Source organism: Dromaius novaehollandiae, chromosome 18 (assembly GCF_036370855.1).
Source record: "Dromaius novaehollandiae isolate bDroNov1 chromosome 18, bDroNov1.hap1, whole genome shotgun sequence".
Lineage (NCBI taxonomy): Eukaryota > Metazoa > Chordata > Aves > Casuariiformes > Dromaiidae > Dromaius > Dromaius novaehollandiae.
This window is the reverse complement of record NC_088115.1, coordinates 12255689-12272168: the sequence shown is the minus strand read 5'-3', so window position 1 is coordinate 12272168 and position 16480 is coordinate 12255689. Positions and strand designations below refer to the sequence as shown.

At 38.1% G+C, this 16480-nt stretch overlaps 1 protein-coding gene across 5 annotated transcripts in view; it reads right to left on the bottom strand.

Moving 5' to 3' along the window:
- Nucleotides 1-15374, bottom strand: part of RHOT1 (ras homolog family member T1) — a 29756-nt gene extending 14382 nt beyond the window's left edge. Inside the window, exons 1-11 of one of the 5 annotated variants that reach the window (XM_064522700.1) lie at nucleotides 15127-15374; nucleotides 9755-9813; nucleotides 7449-7530; nucleotides 6126-6169; nucleotides 5289-5342; nucleotides 4854-4906; nucleotides 4198-4306; nucleotides 3524-3625; nucleotides 1963-2061; nucleotides 1416-1524; nucleotides 361-481 (exon numbers count right to left, since the gene is read on the bottom strand). In XM_064522700.1, coding sequence (XP_064378770.1) covers nucleotides 361-481; nucleotides 1416-1524; nucleotides 1963-2061; nucleotides 3524-3625; nucleotides 4198-4306; nucleotides 4854-4906; nucleotides 5289-5342; nucleotides 6126-6169; nucleotides 7449-7530; nucleotides 9755-9813; nucleotides 15127-15163 — 869 coding nt within the window. In that variant the 5' untranslated portion in view covers nucleotides 15164-15374. Of the gene's footprint in view, nucleotides 1-360; nucleotides 482-1415; nucleotides 1525-1962; nucleotides 2062-3523; nucleotides 3626-4197; nucleotides 4307-4853; nucleotides 4907-5288; nucleotides 5343-6125; nucleotides 6170-7448; nucleotides 7531-9754; nucleotides 9814-12508; nucleotides 12656-15126 lie in introns of those variants that run through there. The other 4 variants (XM_064522699.1, XM_064522702.1, XM_064522703.1 and 1 more) reach the window with 4 other exon arrangements.
- Between the last annotated feature and the right edge of the window lie 1106 nt (nucleotides 15375-16480).

The window sequence follows — 16480 nt, the reverse complement described above, 5'->3', positions numbered from 1 at the left end:
AGCAAATTTCCATCTGAACATATGAAAACTTATTTAATTTGCGGACTTCCAAAAGATTCCAAGTGCCACATACAATCTGCAATTGCTTGCTTGCGGGTTCTAGTCTTGTATTGTTTCTTTTGCCATCTCTTACTTATAAGCAGAGATGGAGGGCATGATAGGGCACAAAGGGACAAGAATTCTCCCTTTGTAATTCTCAGGCGCATGAAGATTTTGGCTAGTAGGGCAAAAAGTAGGGAAGATTACTTGATGTAACAGTAAGTCTTGGATAAACACACTATAATAAGCTTTCCTCCTCCACAAAGGCACCATAAAATAAATACATTTAAGTTAAAGAAAGCTAAAACAAGCAATGCATACGGAGGAAACAAGTACTCCGGTGTGAGCTCTAAGTCATCGTCATATCCAAAGCGACGTAAAACAGTCCAAGTTGTTTCATGTCTTCCTCGCTGAATGAAAAGTGTGTGTAGAAAAAGGAAACCTGAAATCAAATGATAAAATCTGAAGGCCCTGAAGCACTTTATCTGCTATAGAGACTCAATATCAGAATAAAAATAAAGAGTTGGAAATACACATTCAGATCTTAAACCTTTTGGGTGGTGTTACAGAATTATCTGCATGAACTGAGGGTTTAGATAGTGTGCCATTTGTAAACTGTCCTTCGAGTAACTGTTTTCTTAAAACAACCCACTTGGTTTTCTGATGTTTTCTTTTTCAGTACCAACATTTTAGAAGAACTTAGCTGTATGAAAATAAAGACAAGCATGTTTTCAACAATTCAAAAATAGTAAGCCATTCAGCAAGAAGCCTGGAGAGCAATTTCATGGAAGAATGCCCTTGGTTTTCCTGTACCAAAATAACTGGGGAGGATGATCATTTAGCACTTTCCAGGGCTTAACAGACACAGATTTCACTGCTTAGTAAGGCTATGCCTTAAGATTCTCACTCTTTACAATTTCTCACTAAACCTAGTACATACATAAGCTCCACAAGTAAAGCAGTTATCCTGATGCTCAGGAAGAAAACACATTTTCTCCTTTCGCTTTTGCCATATGCTCTGAGCAAATCTGTACAACATGGTTGTTAAAATGTTGGCAGATGCTACACCTTGCTGAGGAGTGTTTCCTAGCTAAATCTGTAGCTTGTCTCTCGTCTCGCTGGTTACAACAATCTCTTTGACTAAGTTCACTTATTTTAGACACTTGGATTCCAAGCTTCAGCAACAACAGGAAGTAAAAAGATTTTATTCACCCCCATTATCCCTCTGTTTACTCATCCTTTGACATGATACTGCCACCACATCCAGCCCTTGTGGTTTAAGGAGCAAAGTAGAGTTCATATTCCAAAACAGTTACTTTGAGAATGATTATCAGCTTTAAAAAAAATGCATGTTTTAAAAGTTAAATAATGCTTACCTTTTAATGTTAATCCATTATCAGCAACTCCATCACTTAGATTTTTCCTGACTACATTCTTTACATCCTCCAAAGCTTGAGGTGCCAATGGTGTATTAAAACAAATTCTCTAACAAAAATGAGAAGAGTCTGTTAGGACCACTGGACACTAAGCCATACAAACAGCATGTCCTGTATAAAATGCAGCCTTAAAGGATTTGATAAGCTGGTAAAGGGCAACCCAGTTTCTCAGTGGAGATATAAACGGAGAAATTTTTTTTTTTTTTTAAATAATACTAGCACTGGGGTTTGTACATTTAAATAGTTTTTTCTTTTTTAATTTTGTTCTTGAACTAAAACTTGAGCAATGGTTAGAAATCATTAGCACCATTTCAGTTGTTACAGATCTCCTCTTTTTATGCTGCACTTGAGACTTCAAAAGTTAGGCCTGATTCCCTTCTCATTCATTTTACTCTATTACTGTTCCTTCAAAAACAATCAATTGTTTTTGTAGCATTACATAACTCAACCATTCAGAATAGTGAAATGAGAAGCAAAACAGAATTACCTGAAAGAAGTTGAGCTCTGCATCGTTGAGAGTACCATCATTATCCTGATCAGAAATTCTAAAAATACGAGTGAGTGCTTTAATACAGGCAGGTTTCATCTAAGGAATAAAAGAATGTTCAGTATCTTCCTGGGCTTGTAGATAAAAATATTACGCTGAATGACATCAGGCAGCTCAACCAAATTAAAGCAAATACTAGCTTTTATCTTATATTTTTAGAACAGAGACATTCACACATACATACACAAAAGAGAAAAATCAAAAATAAGAGGAAACAATCTTAAACTAGCAAATTTATATCCAGAAATCAAAAGCAGCTTTTCCCACATAAAATATCTTTTTATTCAATTATTAGAATAGCCTGAATCTCTTCACAGGCTGCAGGTGGGACTCATTAGTTATTCCCCCCAAAATCAGTTGTCTAAATTCAGTACTATTGTTATGGAAAGCTTTAAAAACAGTAGAATCTTTTTTTCAAAACAGTTTTTAGGGGGAAAAAAAGCATGACAATTCCAGTGCCTTGCAAAAATAAGTGGCTCTAGAACTATAGTGAATTTTTTCTAAACAAGCACACTATCCACATTTACTGTTTCAACTATGGCTTCAGAAGTAGGAAATTCAAACATCAAATACTGAAAACCTTCACAGAGCTCATTCATCTGCCAGGCAAAGCACTGATCACATGAACTATCTCTATGACAGAAGAATTGCTGGGATACCTTCCAAATGAAAGAAAACAGAGACAGGAGTAATTCTCTCCCAACAACTATACTGAGGATGGACTCTTCTCTTCATAGAAGTCATAGAGATTGCATAGGGGTTGGTTTTGGAAAACCAAAACGATTTCAGCATAACAATTCTATCACATCATTACTAACTCATAAAGATGATTCTGATGGAAGAAATCAAAACAGGATTATGTTCTAGTTTTCTACATTAACAAAATATTTGGGATTAAAGCAAAACACATGTCCAAAAAACCACATGGTTGGGTAAGTTTAGAGATTTTATTAACAATTGTCTATATAATTAATGTTTTGAAAAATCATACTCCTTCAAAATATGCTCAGCTAACTTCCTATGGTAGTTAAAAACAACCAGCTATGTCACTTGTCTTTGATCCCTTTTGCCAAAGTCTCACATCATGCTCAGAACAGTTCTTTTCCTTAAATCAGGGTGAATGTGGAACAATTTCCCTGAAAGAAAGGGAGTTACTGTGAAATGTGCATCTAAAGGAAAACAATTTGACACATGATTTTTTTTACATTACATTTGACACAACTAAAAAGCCATTACCAAAGCTTCTTATTTTATTTTGCAATTTATACAAGAAAAGAAAATCTGTCTTCATTGTTTTGATGAAGAGGAAAGGCAGATCCGATTAACGCAACACAAAGCGGTCAACACTGTTTTGGAATATAATGCTTGACCATTTGAGCGGTGTGTGCGCGCGACAGAACACACTAAGAAATGCAAAATCCATTCAAAAGGGAAGAACAGGAAAGCAATTAACTTTTTTCCCCTCCTGTATTACTTATTTTTAAAATCTATATATAAATACCTCTTTCTCCTCTGGGCAATAAAGAGGACCTGTAGGATGCAGAACAGCTTTCTGTGCATAATAAAAGAGCTCAGATATATTCTTCAAGTTTTTTGCTGAACACTGCAAGAGAAATCCTTATATTGATTTGCTAGTCTCTTGACTATTTGATGATTTAGTCTGAAATCTAAGTGAGCAAACGCTAATATCCAGCCCCCCCTTGTGGATGCACTGCTATTAACAAAAGGCTAGCTCCTGTATCAGTTGAGTAACTAGTAAGGAGATCTCACTCTAATTTGCTATCATATCAGGAACAGAGAAATCAAAAAGCTGCATCATAACCTAAAAATAGAGGCATATATAAATATATTCATTCTGTTTTTAATATTTGCCATCTGTCGGCATATTTGACATCTGCTTGGTTTGATAAATACATTTAAAATACTTGCCATTGGCAAAGAATTGAGGAGGTTCTCTGAATATTAAAACGGTTTGGAATTTTTTAGGAATATTTAATAATATAATAGTGGAATCTTCTCTAAAGAAAAATAACATAAACTCACCACGATAATGATTGCTCTGAGATATTATTGATCTAGTCTGAACAAAAACTGCTACAAATATTAAAAAGTTATCATATGCTTGACAAGAATGTATTTTTGTTACTCATTCCAATTTCAGAAAGTCTTGCATACCTCTACACATGTTTCTATCTCTGTATATTGATTCATAATGGGAAGGATAGTTTCCATACTGCTATATTCCACTAGATCGGATTTGTTTCCGACTAATATAAGAGGCAGCCTGAAAAGAAAAAAGGTTTTACAAGCTTTACAGACAGATGGATAAACAGAATATTTTAATTCAGTGCTCTACTTCCCACTAGAAGCCATTATATTATTTTCATAATGTGACTAAATATTACGAGCAGCCAGTAGGCAAAACTAAGTGTTAGCAATTTTGAGTAAATTATTCTGATACACGCATAGACCGAAACGCACTTCTTGTTGATTCTCAAAAATACACTGTTAAACATAAGAGTAACTAATCATATTATTATTAAACAAAGCTACCATCAGTAGAAAACCTATACAGGCCATGCAGCCAAAACTAGTTACATTATCACAAATACAAACACATCTGGTAAAAGCTGTCTGTGAAATTCAAAATATATGGCATTGCTGGCACATGTAACAGACCTACATACTTTAAATCTCTTGCTCCTTGGACTTCTTACATAAACTTTAAATTTAGAATTTGATTTTCTTAAACAATTATCATCCTTAATACTGTCCACTGACACCCATTGATGTGCAGCCTAATTCACACTTCTCATCTTTTAATTATGCACCTGCTATCTTTGTCTGTCCTTTCATTGATGAGAGGAATCCATCGGCTTGTTACCTAAAGGGTCGAGGAAGGGGAAGAAAAAAATAAACAAATAAACAAAAATATACCTTCAAATGTAATATGACTGAATTGTACACAGGCTTCAATTCATTACAACTACCACTGCTCCTTTGCGAAGATGACAAAGGAGCACATATTTACCCACAAAGGAGAAAAGAAATAAAACTGAAGTTGATTAATGAATAACTTTCTCAGATAACTGAAATGACTGAAAACTCAGGTGCTGAAATGGACCTGATCCATTTTATTAACCACCTGATCTCAAATGCCTGCCATCTTATGGATTTTAAACATCCAAAGTCAATTTGGATTGCCAACAATTAACGACGCACAAGTTACATTTCAAGCAATAATTGGATAAAATGTGTTACCATACCTTATCAATAGAATTCTTGTTGTTAACAGCATATACTATGCAAATTACATTTGCCTAAAATGAAAAAAAAGCATGAAATGCCAATGTTTAGTCTCTAGAGGAGAGACAATTAAGAAACATATGTAATAACTTCAAAGAGCAAGAACAGTTCACTGCTAGTCAAAATCTGTATCCCTAACTTGTTTAAGGAATATATAGCTTAAAAATAGCTTAAACAAAGAATTTAAATGTTGAGAAGTGCCAGAAAGTGTCTCTTGCAGTCTAACCTTCCCAGCTTATGCCTGCAGAGTCCTGTGCTATCAAGCTAGCTAAATTGAAGAACTGTAATTTGCAGCCTCTACTCAACTACCAAACTAACTGCCAGAGATGTAACACAACACCATGATAGACGGCACAGAAAGTGTGCAAAGGTGCTCAGAAAGAACTGGGAATAGGAAATAGAAAGAATTATAAAAGTATTAAGAATCCTCTCCCATTTGTAAATGCAGCAGTATGGTATGACAAAAAGAAGTGAAACAGATCTTTCCAAGGTAGGATTATTTCTTTACCAAAAAAAAATCAATTCCTTGGTCTACTAATTAAAAATATTTGGGTTCCATCCTTTCATCTAGAAAGGCAAAAGCTTACACCCAATTCACCAAAGCAAAGTCACTTGTTAAGCAGAGGAAGGTTTTTGCATAGGGCAAAAAACAAAACCAAATGAAATGCCAAGGAAGAAAGAGCAAGAGAGATTTTTCCTACAATTAAAACTGAAACCCATCTAAAGCAGAGAAATTAAAAGGAAAGATTTCTTCAAAAGCAGAAACTAGTTTCTATCAAACCCTAAAATATACTTACCTGTGATATTTCATGGTAAAGCTGTTCATCACTTTGCTCTGCTTCTGCATTCAATAGAATAAGCCATTCATTAATACTGAACATTTTTGCGAATAAAACTGCACACCTTAAGAAACTAAACTAGGATATTTCACAATGCTCATAAGACGGCCTTGTGAAAGCTCTTGTTATAGTGCACTAAGAGAAGTGCTTCTACTGTAACAACAATTCAATTGATCTAGTAACTCGTAGGATAGTCTATTGAACACAAGATTTTCAGTAGGTATTTTAAAGATGAATAATTACATCTGTAGACAGACAGGTTCCCTATGGAGTGAGTCATAGTTTGGATCCCCTAAGTTTATCAACAGCCCCTTGCTGGAATAATAAGTAGCACCATCTGTTCTATAATGTAAACTTCTACCACAGAACATGGCACGGAGTAATTTTATTGCAGAGTCAATGAATTCCTTAGTGAGACCAAGCTTTCGTTAACCAAATCTATGGAATATTTCATCCAACAGAAAGGAAATTTTGACTCCATATAAATTCAAGCCTTAGTCCAATGAAAAAAAATCCTGTATTATTTATTTGCCTCAAATAAGGAACACACTAAAGATATCCTCAACAGTGAAAGGAGAGAGGAAGCAGGAAGGAATCTGTTAACATGGCCTAATTCTTAGCTTCCATTTTAAATGGATGAAGAGAGTTTTCACCAGAGATTTTACAGAGATTGAATACACTGACTTGTGAAGCATGTTAAAACTTAACTGCTAACTTGGATTTTTGTCTAGTTGTGCAACAGTTGCATATATTTATGCAAGCATATGAACTTGATACTCAGCCTATTTAATGTATTTACTCGGTAAGATCAAGGAGACTGCAATATGTTAAAGAATGAAAATAAAAACTTAAAGCTGAATTTTAAGTTTTGACATTTTATGCTTCTGTGCCACAAAGATATAGAATAAGTTAGGTCTCCTGCATCTTAGTAAATTCTTCCCTGAAAGAAAGAAAAATAGCTCTGAATTCCATGAAAGTACCCACCTGTGTCATGAACCTCTAAATAGGCACATCACAAAAAGAATATTAACTTCACTAGAATATTGCCCCCACTGTCTTCCATGGAAGTACCAACAGCAGTTCCTGTTAGGCTCTGAATTAATGGGATCAGCCATCATCACTTGATGTAGTTTGATCCCATGAGTTTCAACTTCAATCTAGTCTTTTCCTACACGTAGCTTTGGTCCCATACCAGTATTACCGTTGAAGAGGCTACTGAGGTAGATAAGCAATTCCACACCAAATCAGTCAAACCTTAACTGTACTATGCAGTCCTTTTACCTGAATAATCCACTATGTGGGTTGGCACTCTTTCAGGGGTAACATCTGCTGGAATGGTGATTTCTTCAGCGCGGGGTGGAACCTTGGGGTGTAAACAAACAGCAAGAAAAAGCCTTTAAAAGATAATCACTGAAAATCCAGAGGTCCAGAAAGTAGCATACTGCAACTTATTTGCCAATTAGTCAGTTTTAAATAGAACAGTTTATTAATAGTTTAAATACTTCTTTTTGCCGTGTTCTGAAAGTCACTGCTACTTTGTTATTTAATAGTATACTTGCTGCATAACCAATTTCCTGCATGCTATGCAAGAAAGCAATGTTTTTAAGGGATTCAATGAATGCTTCAATAAAACTCAAATCCACTACAACCAAACATCTGTAAGAACCACTAAAACACTGCAAACGATAAACAAAATCTGAATCGCAAATTATCTTAAACAAAAATGCTATATAAATAAAAGTTTCATAATCCTTTGGCTAATCAAACTCAACAAATTACTGTAAAGAGTTCCACATTCTTTAGCAGGAGAGTAACATCAGAGCTAGCATGACACTATTGACAAATTACATACTGCTTATATATGTTTATATTTTAATTTTTGCACAAGACATCTGAGTTTGATCCTACTCCCATTGAAATCAGTGCAAGTACTACCCCTGTTAACAGTGCTGGTGATGGCATCTGTAAAAAAAAATAATTCTTTTTCAAGACATTGCAAACTAATTAACAGACACAACAAACAAAATACAGGTCTTAATTTCTACATAAACAAAACTTGACAACCTCCTTTCCTCTGATAGAGTGCTAAACATTAAGCTTAGAAAAGCCTGCAAAAAGGTAACACATAATCCTATTAAAAGTGTTCTGCAAGATACTGTAAATTTGCTATGATTGCTGACTCTTTTTCTTTTCCAGAGAACACTAATCCATACTCAGGAAGAATTAACTTAAATTTTAATTTTAATAAAAATTAACTGCACAGCTATGGCCTTTTACTTGCTGACACTGAACTTTCATTGCATTAAAGAAAAAAAAAAGCCCAACCACCCAAAGAATGTTTTTTTGTAAAGCTTCAGACTCTACTTAAATCTTCAGCAAGAATGATTACTGATAATACTCAGTACATTAAACGGTATTCTAAAGACTGAGATGCCTGCTAGACACAGCTACATAGCTCGGACCTGCATGACTGACCTGAAGGAATTATATACATCTTTCAGCAGTTTTTATAGGATGTAGCAATTTTTTTTAAAGAAGGTTCTGTAGTTTCAGGCAGATTTGTGTGTTAAATATAAATGATGCTTTTCCTTCAACATGAGTTTAAAGAATTGTACCAGACTATACAGAACAAATAAGTTGGGAAGTTAATAGAGGCCTGTAATTAATTAAATGCATCAACATACAGTCTGTCAAGAAGCGTCCCTTAACAGTTTAAGAACAAACAGCAGTTGGAACTCCTTTTTACCTGTAAGATTGGGGATTAAATTTAGTTGTGTTAACAATCTGATCTTGGCTTATGAGCTGTGGTAACCTACTGATTTGCATTAAACATAAGGCAGTGTAATTTCAAAGAGTAGCACATGATGGCTATTTTAAGACTTGTGATCAGAAGAAATAAACATCCGTGTTTATATGTAAAAATCTTAACTATTTGCAGCAGTCGCAGTCCCATCATGGTATTAAGAGGTCTGCTTTTTGTAAAGGAATAAAACGTTTCAGTAGCTCTACTTTTATTCTGGAAGTAAGCAGCATGAGTTTTCTGGGATTTTTACTTCAACTGAGTCAGGAAAATATTCCTCAGAAGTAAAATTAAATGCATTGTCTGTCTTGATTACAAAAAATGGCTATCTACAAGTTATACAATATGACTTTTTAATTCCTCATTCTCATTTATTTTTCAATCTACCTGCTCTACAAATGTAACACTCCTTCAAAAATATGGAGGATCTTGCCTCTTTCAGCATCTTTCTATTTACGAGTCTTTAATGTTGAAACATGCTGCCAGTTTTGATCAGTTTCAACTGCTTAAGAAAACTAATGTTTCCTAGGCATCAAAAAATATTATTTTAATTAAGCATGTGAAAACTAAGAAAGCGATTTAGATAAAACTTGTATTCTTGATCTTCCCACAGAGATCTATTTAAACTAACATAAATCACTCTTACAGGTGAAGTCCTCACTGCAATTTTAGACTTTCTTTTTTTCATTGAAAAGGTTATTTTGAAGTGGAGCCTATTAAGTTACTCTTTCAAAAAAATGACATAACACAACAGAACTTATTTAGAAAACAAATAAGGATGCTCTACCTCTTCTGGAAATTCTTCACTGACAAGAGACATAATCAGTGATGTCTTCCCAACTCTGGCTGTAAAAGAAGGAAAAACAAAGATTAGATAATTTGGCTTTGTTATACTTAATAGTTGCATCCCATCTTAAAGTGGGAAATATTTTAAAAACATTTTCCAACTGACCATGTTAAAGTTTTTGTTTGCTGTTTAAACACACTGAATATGGATCCAAGTTATTCTCTCAGAGTTCTTTTATTGTAAAACTCTAGGTTCCATTTCACCCTTCAACATTTTGCAAAAAAGGGAATCAAATCTCATTCAGTCTTACAGAAAAGAATTAGCAGCATTTAATCTTAATGTAGAGTACTTAAGCAACAAAGCCAACAAAAACAAACTAGAAATGCATTAATACAGCTCAACAGTTACGAAGAAAGCACACAGACAGAAATTTAAGAATTAACTGTTTTTAAGAGTATTCTTGATACCACGATTAGGCCTCAGTCGCAAACTATCAACAATTAAGAGCTGGCTAGAAGACACGGGTCTATCATCAATGGACAAAGTCTCCACAAACTAACTAGTCTGACCACTTTGGAAGTGCAACAAGAGCACAGTCTCCTGCGATACAAATGAGCTTTCCCCTAAAAAAGTAAGTGAAAAACATCTAAAGGCACAGGATTTTTTAAGCCAAGAAGTAGAACAATACCAATACTCAACTCTACAATACTCAACTCAACTAATACTCAACTCAACAAATAGCTCAGTTTACCTCCTAAGTTAAGAATTCTGGCATCATAATTGGATTTCCTAGTTTTGACTGTCTTTAATGTGATCATTTTGAATTAAGTTAGTAACTTTTTCCAGGGTACCCCCATCCCTAAAGCCCTCACCTACCCCCTTTCTGTGCTTTGGAAAGCCTTGAAAGACTGTTATTGCTTTAACTGTTTGTGACCCATTTCTTTAAAATAAAAATACCAAAACAGATTCAAGTACTATCCGGGATTGTATACCATTTTTGACAGACCTCAATTCAAACAAAAGCTACTTCATCCTGTCCAAATAACATCTTTGCTACTATGTGTATTTCACTAACCCAGATGCTGCTTGTCATCTGTCAGAGCCAGGACCACTGTTCCTGCTGAAAGCAATACAAAATGCCATCTATTAACAGAAGCTGTTTTGCTGATATCACTGCATTTACACTTGTCTATTTAATTGTATGTAATGCTAAATGCAAGAGGAAGAAAAAGAAACGAAATCATAAGTGATTGTTTGCGTGCAGAAAATTACTGAATCGATGTTTTAGTCAAAGTACATTCAACTCATCCAAGTCTATTTTTGTTATAGTAACAAAGGGCCTTCTGACACCCAGAAACAAAAGCTTCTCTTCATCACTGTAAGTTAAAGAGTATTTATAAAATTATGAAAAAACAAGAAAAAGTTACCCTGGACAGCAAGACTGTTGTTCTTCCTTAGGGAGAAAAGATGACTTTTATCCCCCAGTGGTATCAGCTGAAGAGCAATAAGATGCAGGTTTCTTATGATTGCATCTTCATAAAGGATATTCATATGAGCTAAAACAATAATTTACATCTACAGGTGCCCTCCTGTATAGACTACATCTTAAGTTTCATCCTGACACAACCAAGACAGCTTTAAAAAGTCTCTTGTTCCCTTGGACATGTTCTTTTCTGATAGACAAGTAAAGCTATTATATAATTACAGAAAATGCATGAGTATATTTTGCATCTGGCCAGGTCGACTTTCATTTGAAATGGTGGCAAAACATGTTGGCCTTGCAAATATAGAAATTCAGTTTATTAATTATATGTGACTAAAAATAAATGAATACGGATAGCTGATTATTCTGCATATTTACAAGCTTTTACACACACTTCTCACTTTCACACAACAAACTTAAAAAAAAAAATGCAATTCTTCGCTTTCCTAAAATTATATAATTTATTGAAGGCTCATTATGGCAACCCACTCTTTACAAATGAATAGTCCTTACTCTGGAAAGGAATCTGCCAGAAAAGAAAAGAAGCAAACAAACAAAAAAAATACACACATGGCTGCACAAATAGGAAAGTACGGACAAGTTCCCCCTCCCCGATCCTGCAACTACCATTGAATCACCTGCCATTTGATGTATGGGATTTTTTTTTTCCAGCTAAAACCAACTCCTTTTGGAAATACAGCTTCAGCACAATAGACGTGACTACAGTTTGCAGTACAAGGGTGTAAAGTTACAGTCTTTGCTTTTGAAGGTCCATAAATCAACTCAGATATACTGCAGAATACTAAGTTTTGTTGAGTTCAAACAGCACTCCTTTTCCCCCCCCAAAAATTAAAAGTCAGGCTAAACTGATGTGATCTTCTAGTAATAATTACACTAAAAAATAATAATAATAATAATAATTCTGAACTACATGTTACCTTTAGACATAGGGTAAAATATATTTCTCTCTCCATTCTACCCAAAGAAGGGAATAAAGTTAAAGCTGAACTAAACTATTATAAACTTCATTTTTTGGAAAATGATGTTAGGTTGACGAGCACAGCAAAGGAAACAGAAAAGAATTTAAAAATACTACAACAACCCCCTACACCAAAACCAGCCAGATTTCTCCAGCTGCACTCTTGATATGTTTATCAGATGCCAAAAAAATGCATTTGGCCCAGTAAGGCAATTTAAATTAAGTTTGCTCAGACAATTGGACAAAGTTATCAGGCTTGGTGTTTCCACTTTAAGCCAGAAGTTACACCTACTTCTTTGACTGCAGACAAACATCCCCAAACAGAGCCAACATTATGCCAGCTTCCTGAACGCGTTCATGGCTTTATCAAGCAGCCTCCAGTTCTCTTCACAACCGTCCAGAGCCCCGAGGCCAGCAGCAAAGCTGACGCCTTCATCTTAATATTCCTCAAGATGCTTCTGAACAAAGGTAGGCAATAAAATTATTTGTGGAGCATTTGAGATGTTCTAAGAAAACACATTACTGAAGGAACTTTGTTATGATTAATCTTTTCCTGAACATTTAATTCAGAGGAAGTGTTCTAGTGTTGTTTCTACGAAAGACCATAGGCTGAAGTGTAGAGATGAGGTTTATTTTGCTTGAATCTAGGTCAGCCATTTACCTTTCCAATTCTGTTTATAGTCTTAGAAATAACAGCCTAAACAGTAGCAACGGGATAGGATGAAAAAGACAGCACAGCACTTTCTGATGATTAACTGGGCTTCTCTTTTTCCTCATATACAGGCGGCTTTTGGATCATGCTGGGCAAAAATAGCATGCTAGACATTTTCTGAAAATTAGTGGCTATTAAAGATTGATGCTTGCACCCTGAATACTGGAACTAAAACAACCTAAACCTAAAAGGAAAATCACTGGGGATGAAGAAAGTTATGCTTTGGAACAGGATTACATCAAAAGATTTTCCCATAACATTTCAGAGTCTGAAGCTGACAGACTGCTACTAAACTCTAGCAGGTACTGCATGGTCTGCATTAACTTGCTGTTTCAGACTAATAAACATATATAAAAAGACACGCATGTAAAACACCACTAACAATATAACTGACAAGTTTCATCAATACGTAAAATAAATTTCTTCCTTCTGTTCATTACGAATCCAGTAGAAATATAATATAAAGATGCTCACAACCTCCGATGCGTGCACATACTGTAGGTTGCTATATATAAAAATCTATGTAGTAGACTGAGATTTACACAGTAGGACACACTATGCACCCAGCTGCCAAATCAAACAAATCTGTGTTACACCTGTAGGTAAACCACTGACCCAAACCAGCTCAGAACATGTCAGTCTTATACAGTGCAACTTGGAAATACTCTTCTTCCTCCTGCAATACACTAAGCAAATTTTCTCAGTGTTAACATGGTGTAATAAGTTGGGTTTTAGAGGGGGCTACTTTGAGGGAAAAGGGAGAGGAGTAGCTTTTCATTATAGGCCATTCCTTCCTTAAACACATATTCTGCAGCTACAAAATACTAAGTCTGGCATTTTGACAGTTCTTAATTCAATAATTTTATGTGATTTCTTCTTCCCATTTACTACTTAATTATCATATATACATACACACACACACATATATAATTCCATCATAATAGTTATATATAGAGGACCAATTGTTTTTGGATTAAACTCTATCTATTAAGTAACACATGCTGAGTCCAATTTTAAGCAGTATTGTCTTTGAGTTAGCAATCAGTCTGCCCAATAAGTATAATTCTAAAACGTGCATCCCTGAACTCGTTGCCAAAGAAAGTAAGGTGGATTCGGCATACATTCTGAAAAGGAATTCAGGTGCGTATTCAAATGCACAAATACATTTCTAAATAAACTGAGTCCTGTGAAACTGGTCAAATAGAAGTTTCACAAGTTCAACCCTCCCTCCCTGCAGGGTAACATCTTGCTAAATATTACCTTTAAAGAGGCCGGAGAGGATCTCTTTAGACAGTATAGACAGAGCCAACCCACACTGTAATATAATTTCATGAACCGTACTAAAAATACATTACATATTTGATTCACAGGGATGCTTTGTTAGTAGTGCTATATTGTTAGTATAATCAGAAAATTTTACTAATAAGAGTCGGCAATTACTTTGTACTCTTCTCTTGTAAGGTACTTAAGAGCACTTAACAAACTAATAAAACGGAAGCTCCTTGTATCTTTGAAAGCCTGCCTCTGATTTGGGTACCTAAGTAAGAACCTAAAGGCATAATTTTAGGAACATATTAAAAAGAAAAACCTCGTTACAACTTTGGCATGTGTATAAGCCTGCACAGTTCACCCAAGGTCATGCAGCAAGCTAACAGCAGACGCCGGGGACGCGGACTCCCAGGCCCCGTCCTAACCACGAGCCCACAGCACCCGTCTCACAGCTGCCTGGAGCACACAGCTGCCCACAGAGGTGTCTACAACTTCCAAACCCGGCACATAAGACTAAAGCTCGGCTGACAAAAAAGAGGATTTAGGCAGGCTGTGACCATACACGGGGCAGGAATCTCCTCCCGGCTTCCCCGCCAAGGAGCGCACCCAACGCCGCAAGCAGCCCGCGGAGCCGCTGCCCAGCCAGAGGCCGCAGGCAGCCGGCAGCCCCCGGCCGCCGCGCAGGCTCCCGGGCCCGTCGGCGCGTCCCTCCCGCGGCCGCGAGGAAGCGCAGGGCGGTCACGGCGGCGGCGGACAGGGCCGGCCCCCGGTCCCGCTCCCCTCCGCGGCGGCCCGCGCTCAGCGCCCCAAGGCGGCGGGTGCCGGGCCGGGCTCGGCGCCCCGCAGCGCCCTGACAGCCGGAGGCGCGCCCGGCGCGGCCCCCCCGCCCTGCCCCGCCGCCAGGCCGGCCCGAGCCCTCCCGCACTCACGTTCCCCCACCAGCAGGATCCTCACGTCCTTCTTCATGGCCGCGCTCGCTGGGCCCGGCGCGGGCGGCTCACATGGGGCTGGGCGGGGGAAGCGGGGCCGCTGCGGCCTGCGAGCCCCTCGCGCCGCGGCCCCCTCCGCCGGCTCCCTCCGCGCCGCCGCCTCCTCCCCCTCGCCCCGGCGCGGGCAACCTACGGCGGCGCGAGAGGGACAGCTTAGTGAGCGGGGAGCCCGCGCGCGCCTGCGCGCGGCGCCGCGCTGCCCGCGCCCAACGGCTGCGCGCGGCCCTGAGGCGATGCGCGCGCGGCCGCGGGGGCCCTTCGCGGGGCCGGACAGGCCGCAGAAAACCCGCCCTGGGGACCCTCCTCCCCCCTCCCCCTGAGGGAGGTTGTGCTCCTGCCTTCCCTGGGGCGATGCCCGAGGCTTTGGGCATTGAGGAGCCGTGATCGGGATTTCATGTGCTGGCAGTGAGGCTGCTGAGTGAGACCCCCCCACACCCATAAATACCTCAGAAGCACTTTCAAACTGTGTAGTCAAACCATAACAAACTGCTACTTCTGGGCGATACAGAATAACTTATTATTTGGGAACCTAGAGATGTCCAGCGAGTTCATCATCCCTTGCTGTTCATCTCTCTTTCCAGATGGACCAGCCATGGACAACTCGGTCCTAACGAGAGGCAGCGTCGTTAGCTCGCGTTACATTGTCATCATTTTTCTCTTACATGCAAACAGATCTGGACCTCAGTCTCACAGAATTTTATACACCCACCTGTATACATCTTACAAACGTGTTTTAGTCCAAAATGCTTCCAAATTACAGTGTTCAGTAACAGCAAATGAGACCATCCTAGAAAATTAACAGTAGCTTTGTCATTGACTTCAAAGGTCATGTGAGTCCGCTCGGCTAAATGAGCTAGCTGAATCCTCCACGGTCTGTTCATGTGAGATTTCTCCTCTTTTTGATGATTCTGTACACCAAAGCATGCATTACACCACCTTTAAGGTGCACTGGAGTGCCTTTATCTTCCTGAAAAAGCTTTTGCTTCTCGAGAACTCTTATTTGCAGTTTGCCTGCATGAAGCAGCAGTCCTCTTAAAAATTCAGCAGAGCCAGTAGGTTTTGCAGCCTCTCAGCCCTGGCCCCTTCACCCCTCATAGGTAACAGGGACCTCCCTGCAGCCAGAAAGACTCTACAGAGCAGGACAGAAACCTCCCCTGCACACTGGGAAGGAAACGTGCAGAACCTCTTGGTTCCTCAGGCTCTCTGGCAGGAAAAGATGGTCCCTGCCATGACACAGTCCTGCTCTCACTCTTTAAAAGAGCAATAGAATGAACATGTGATTTATTAGCTGGTA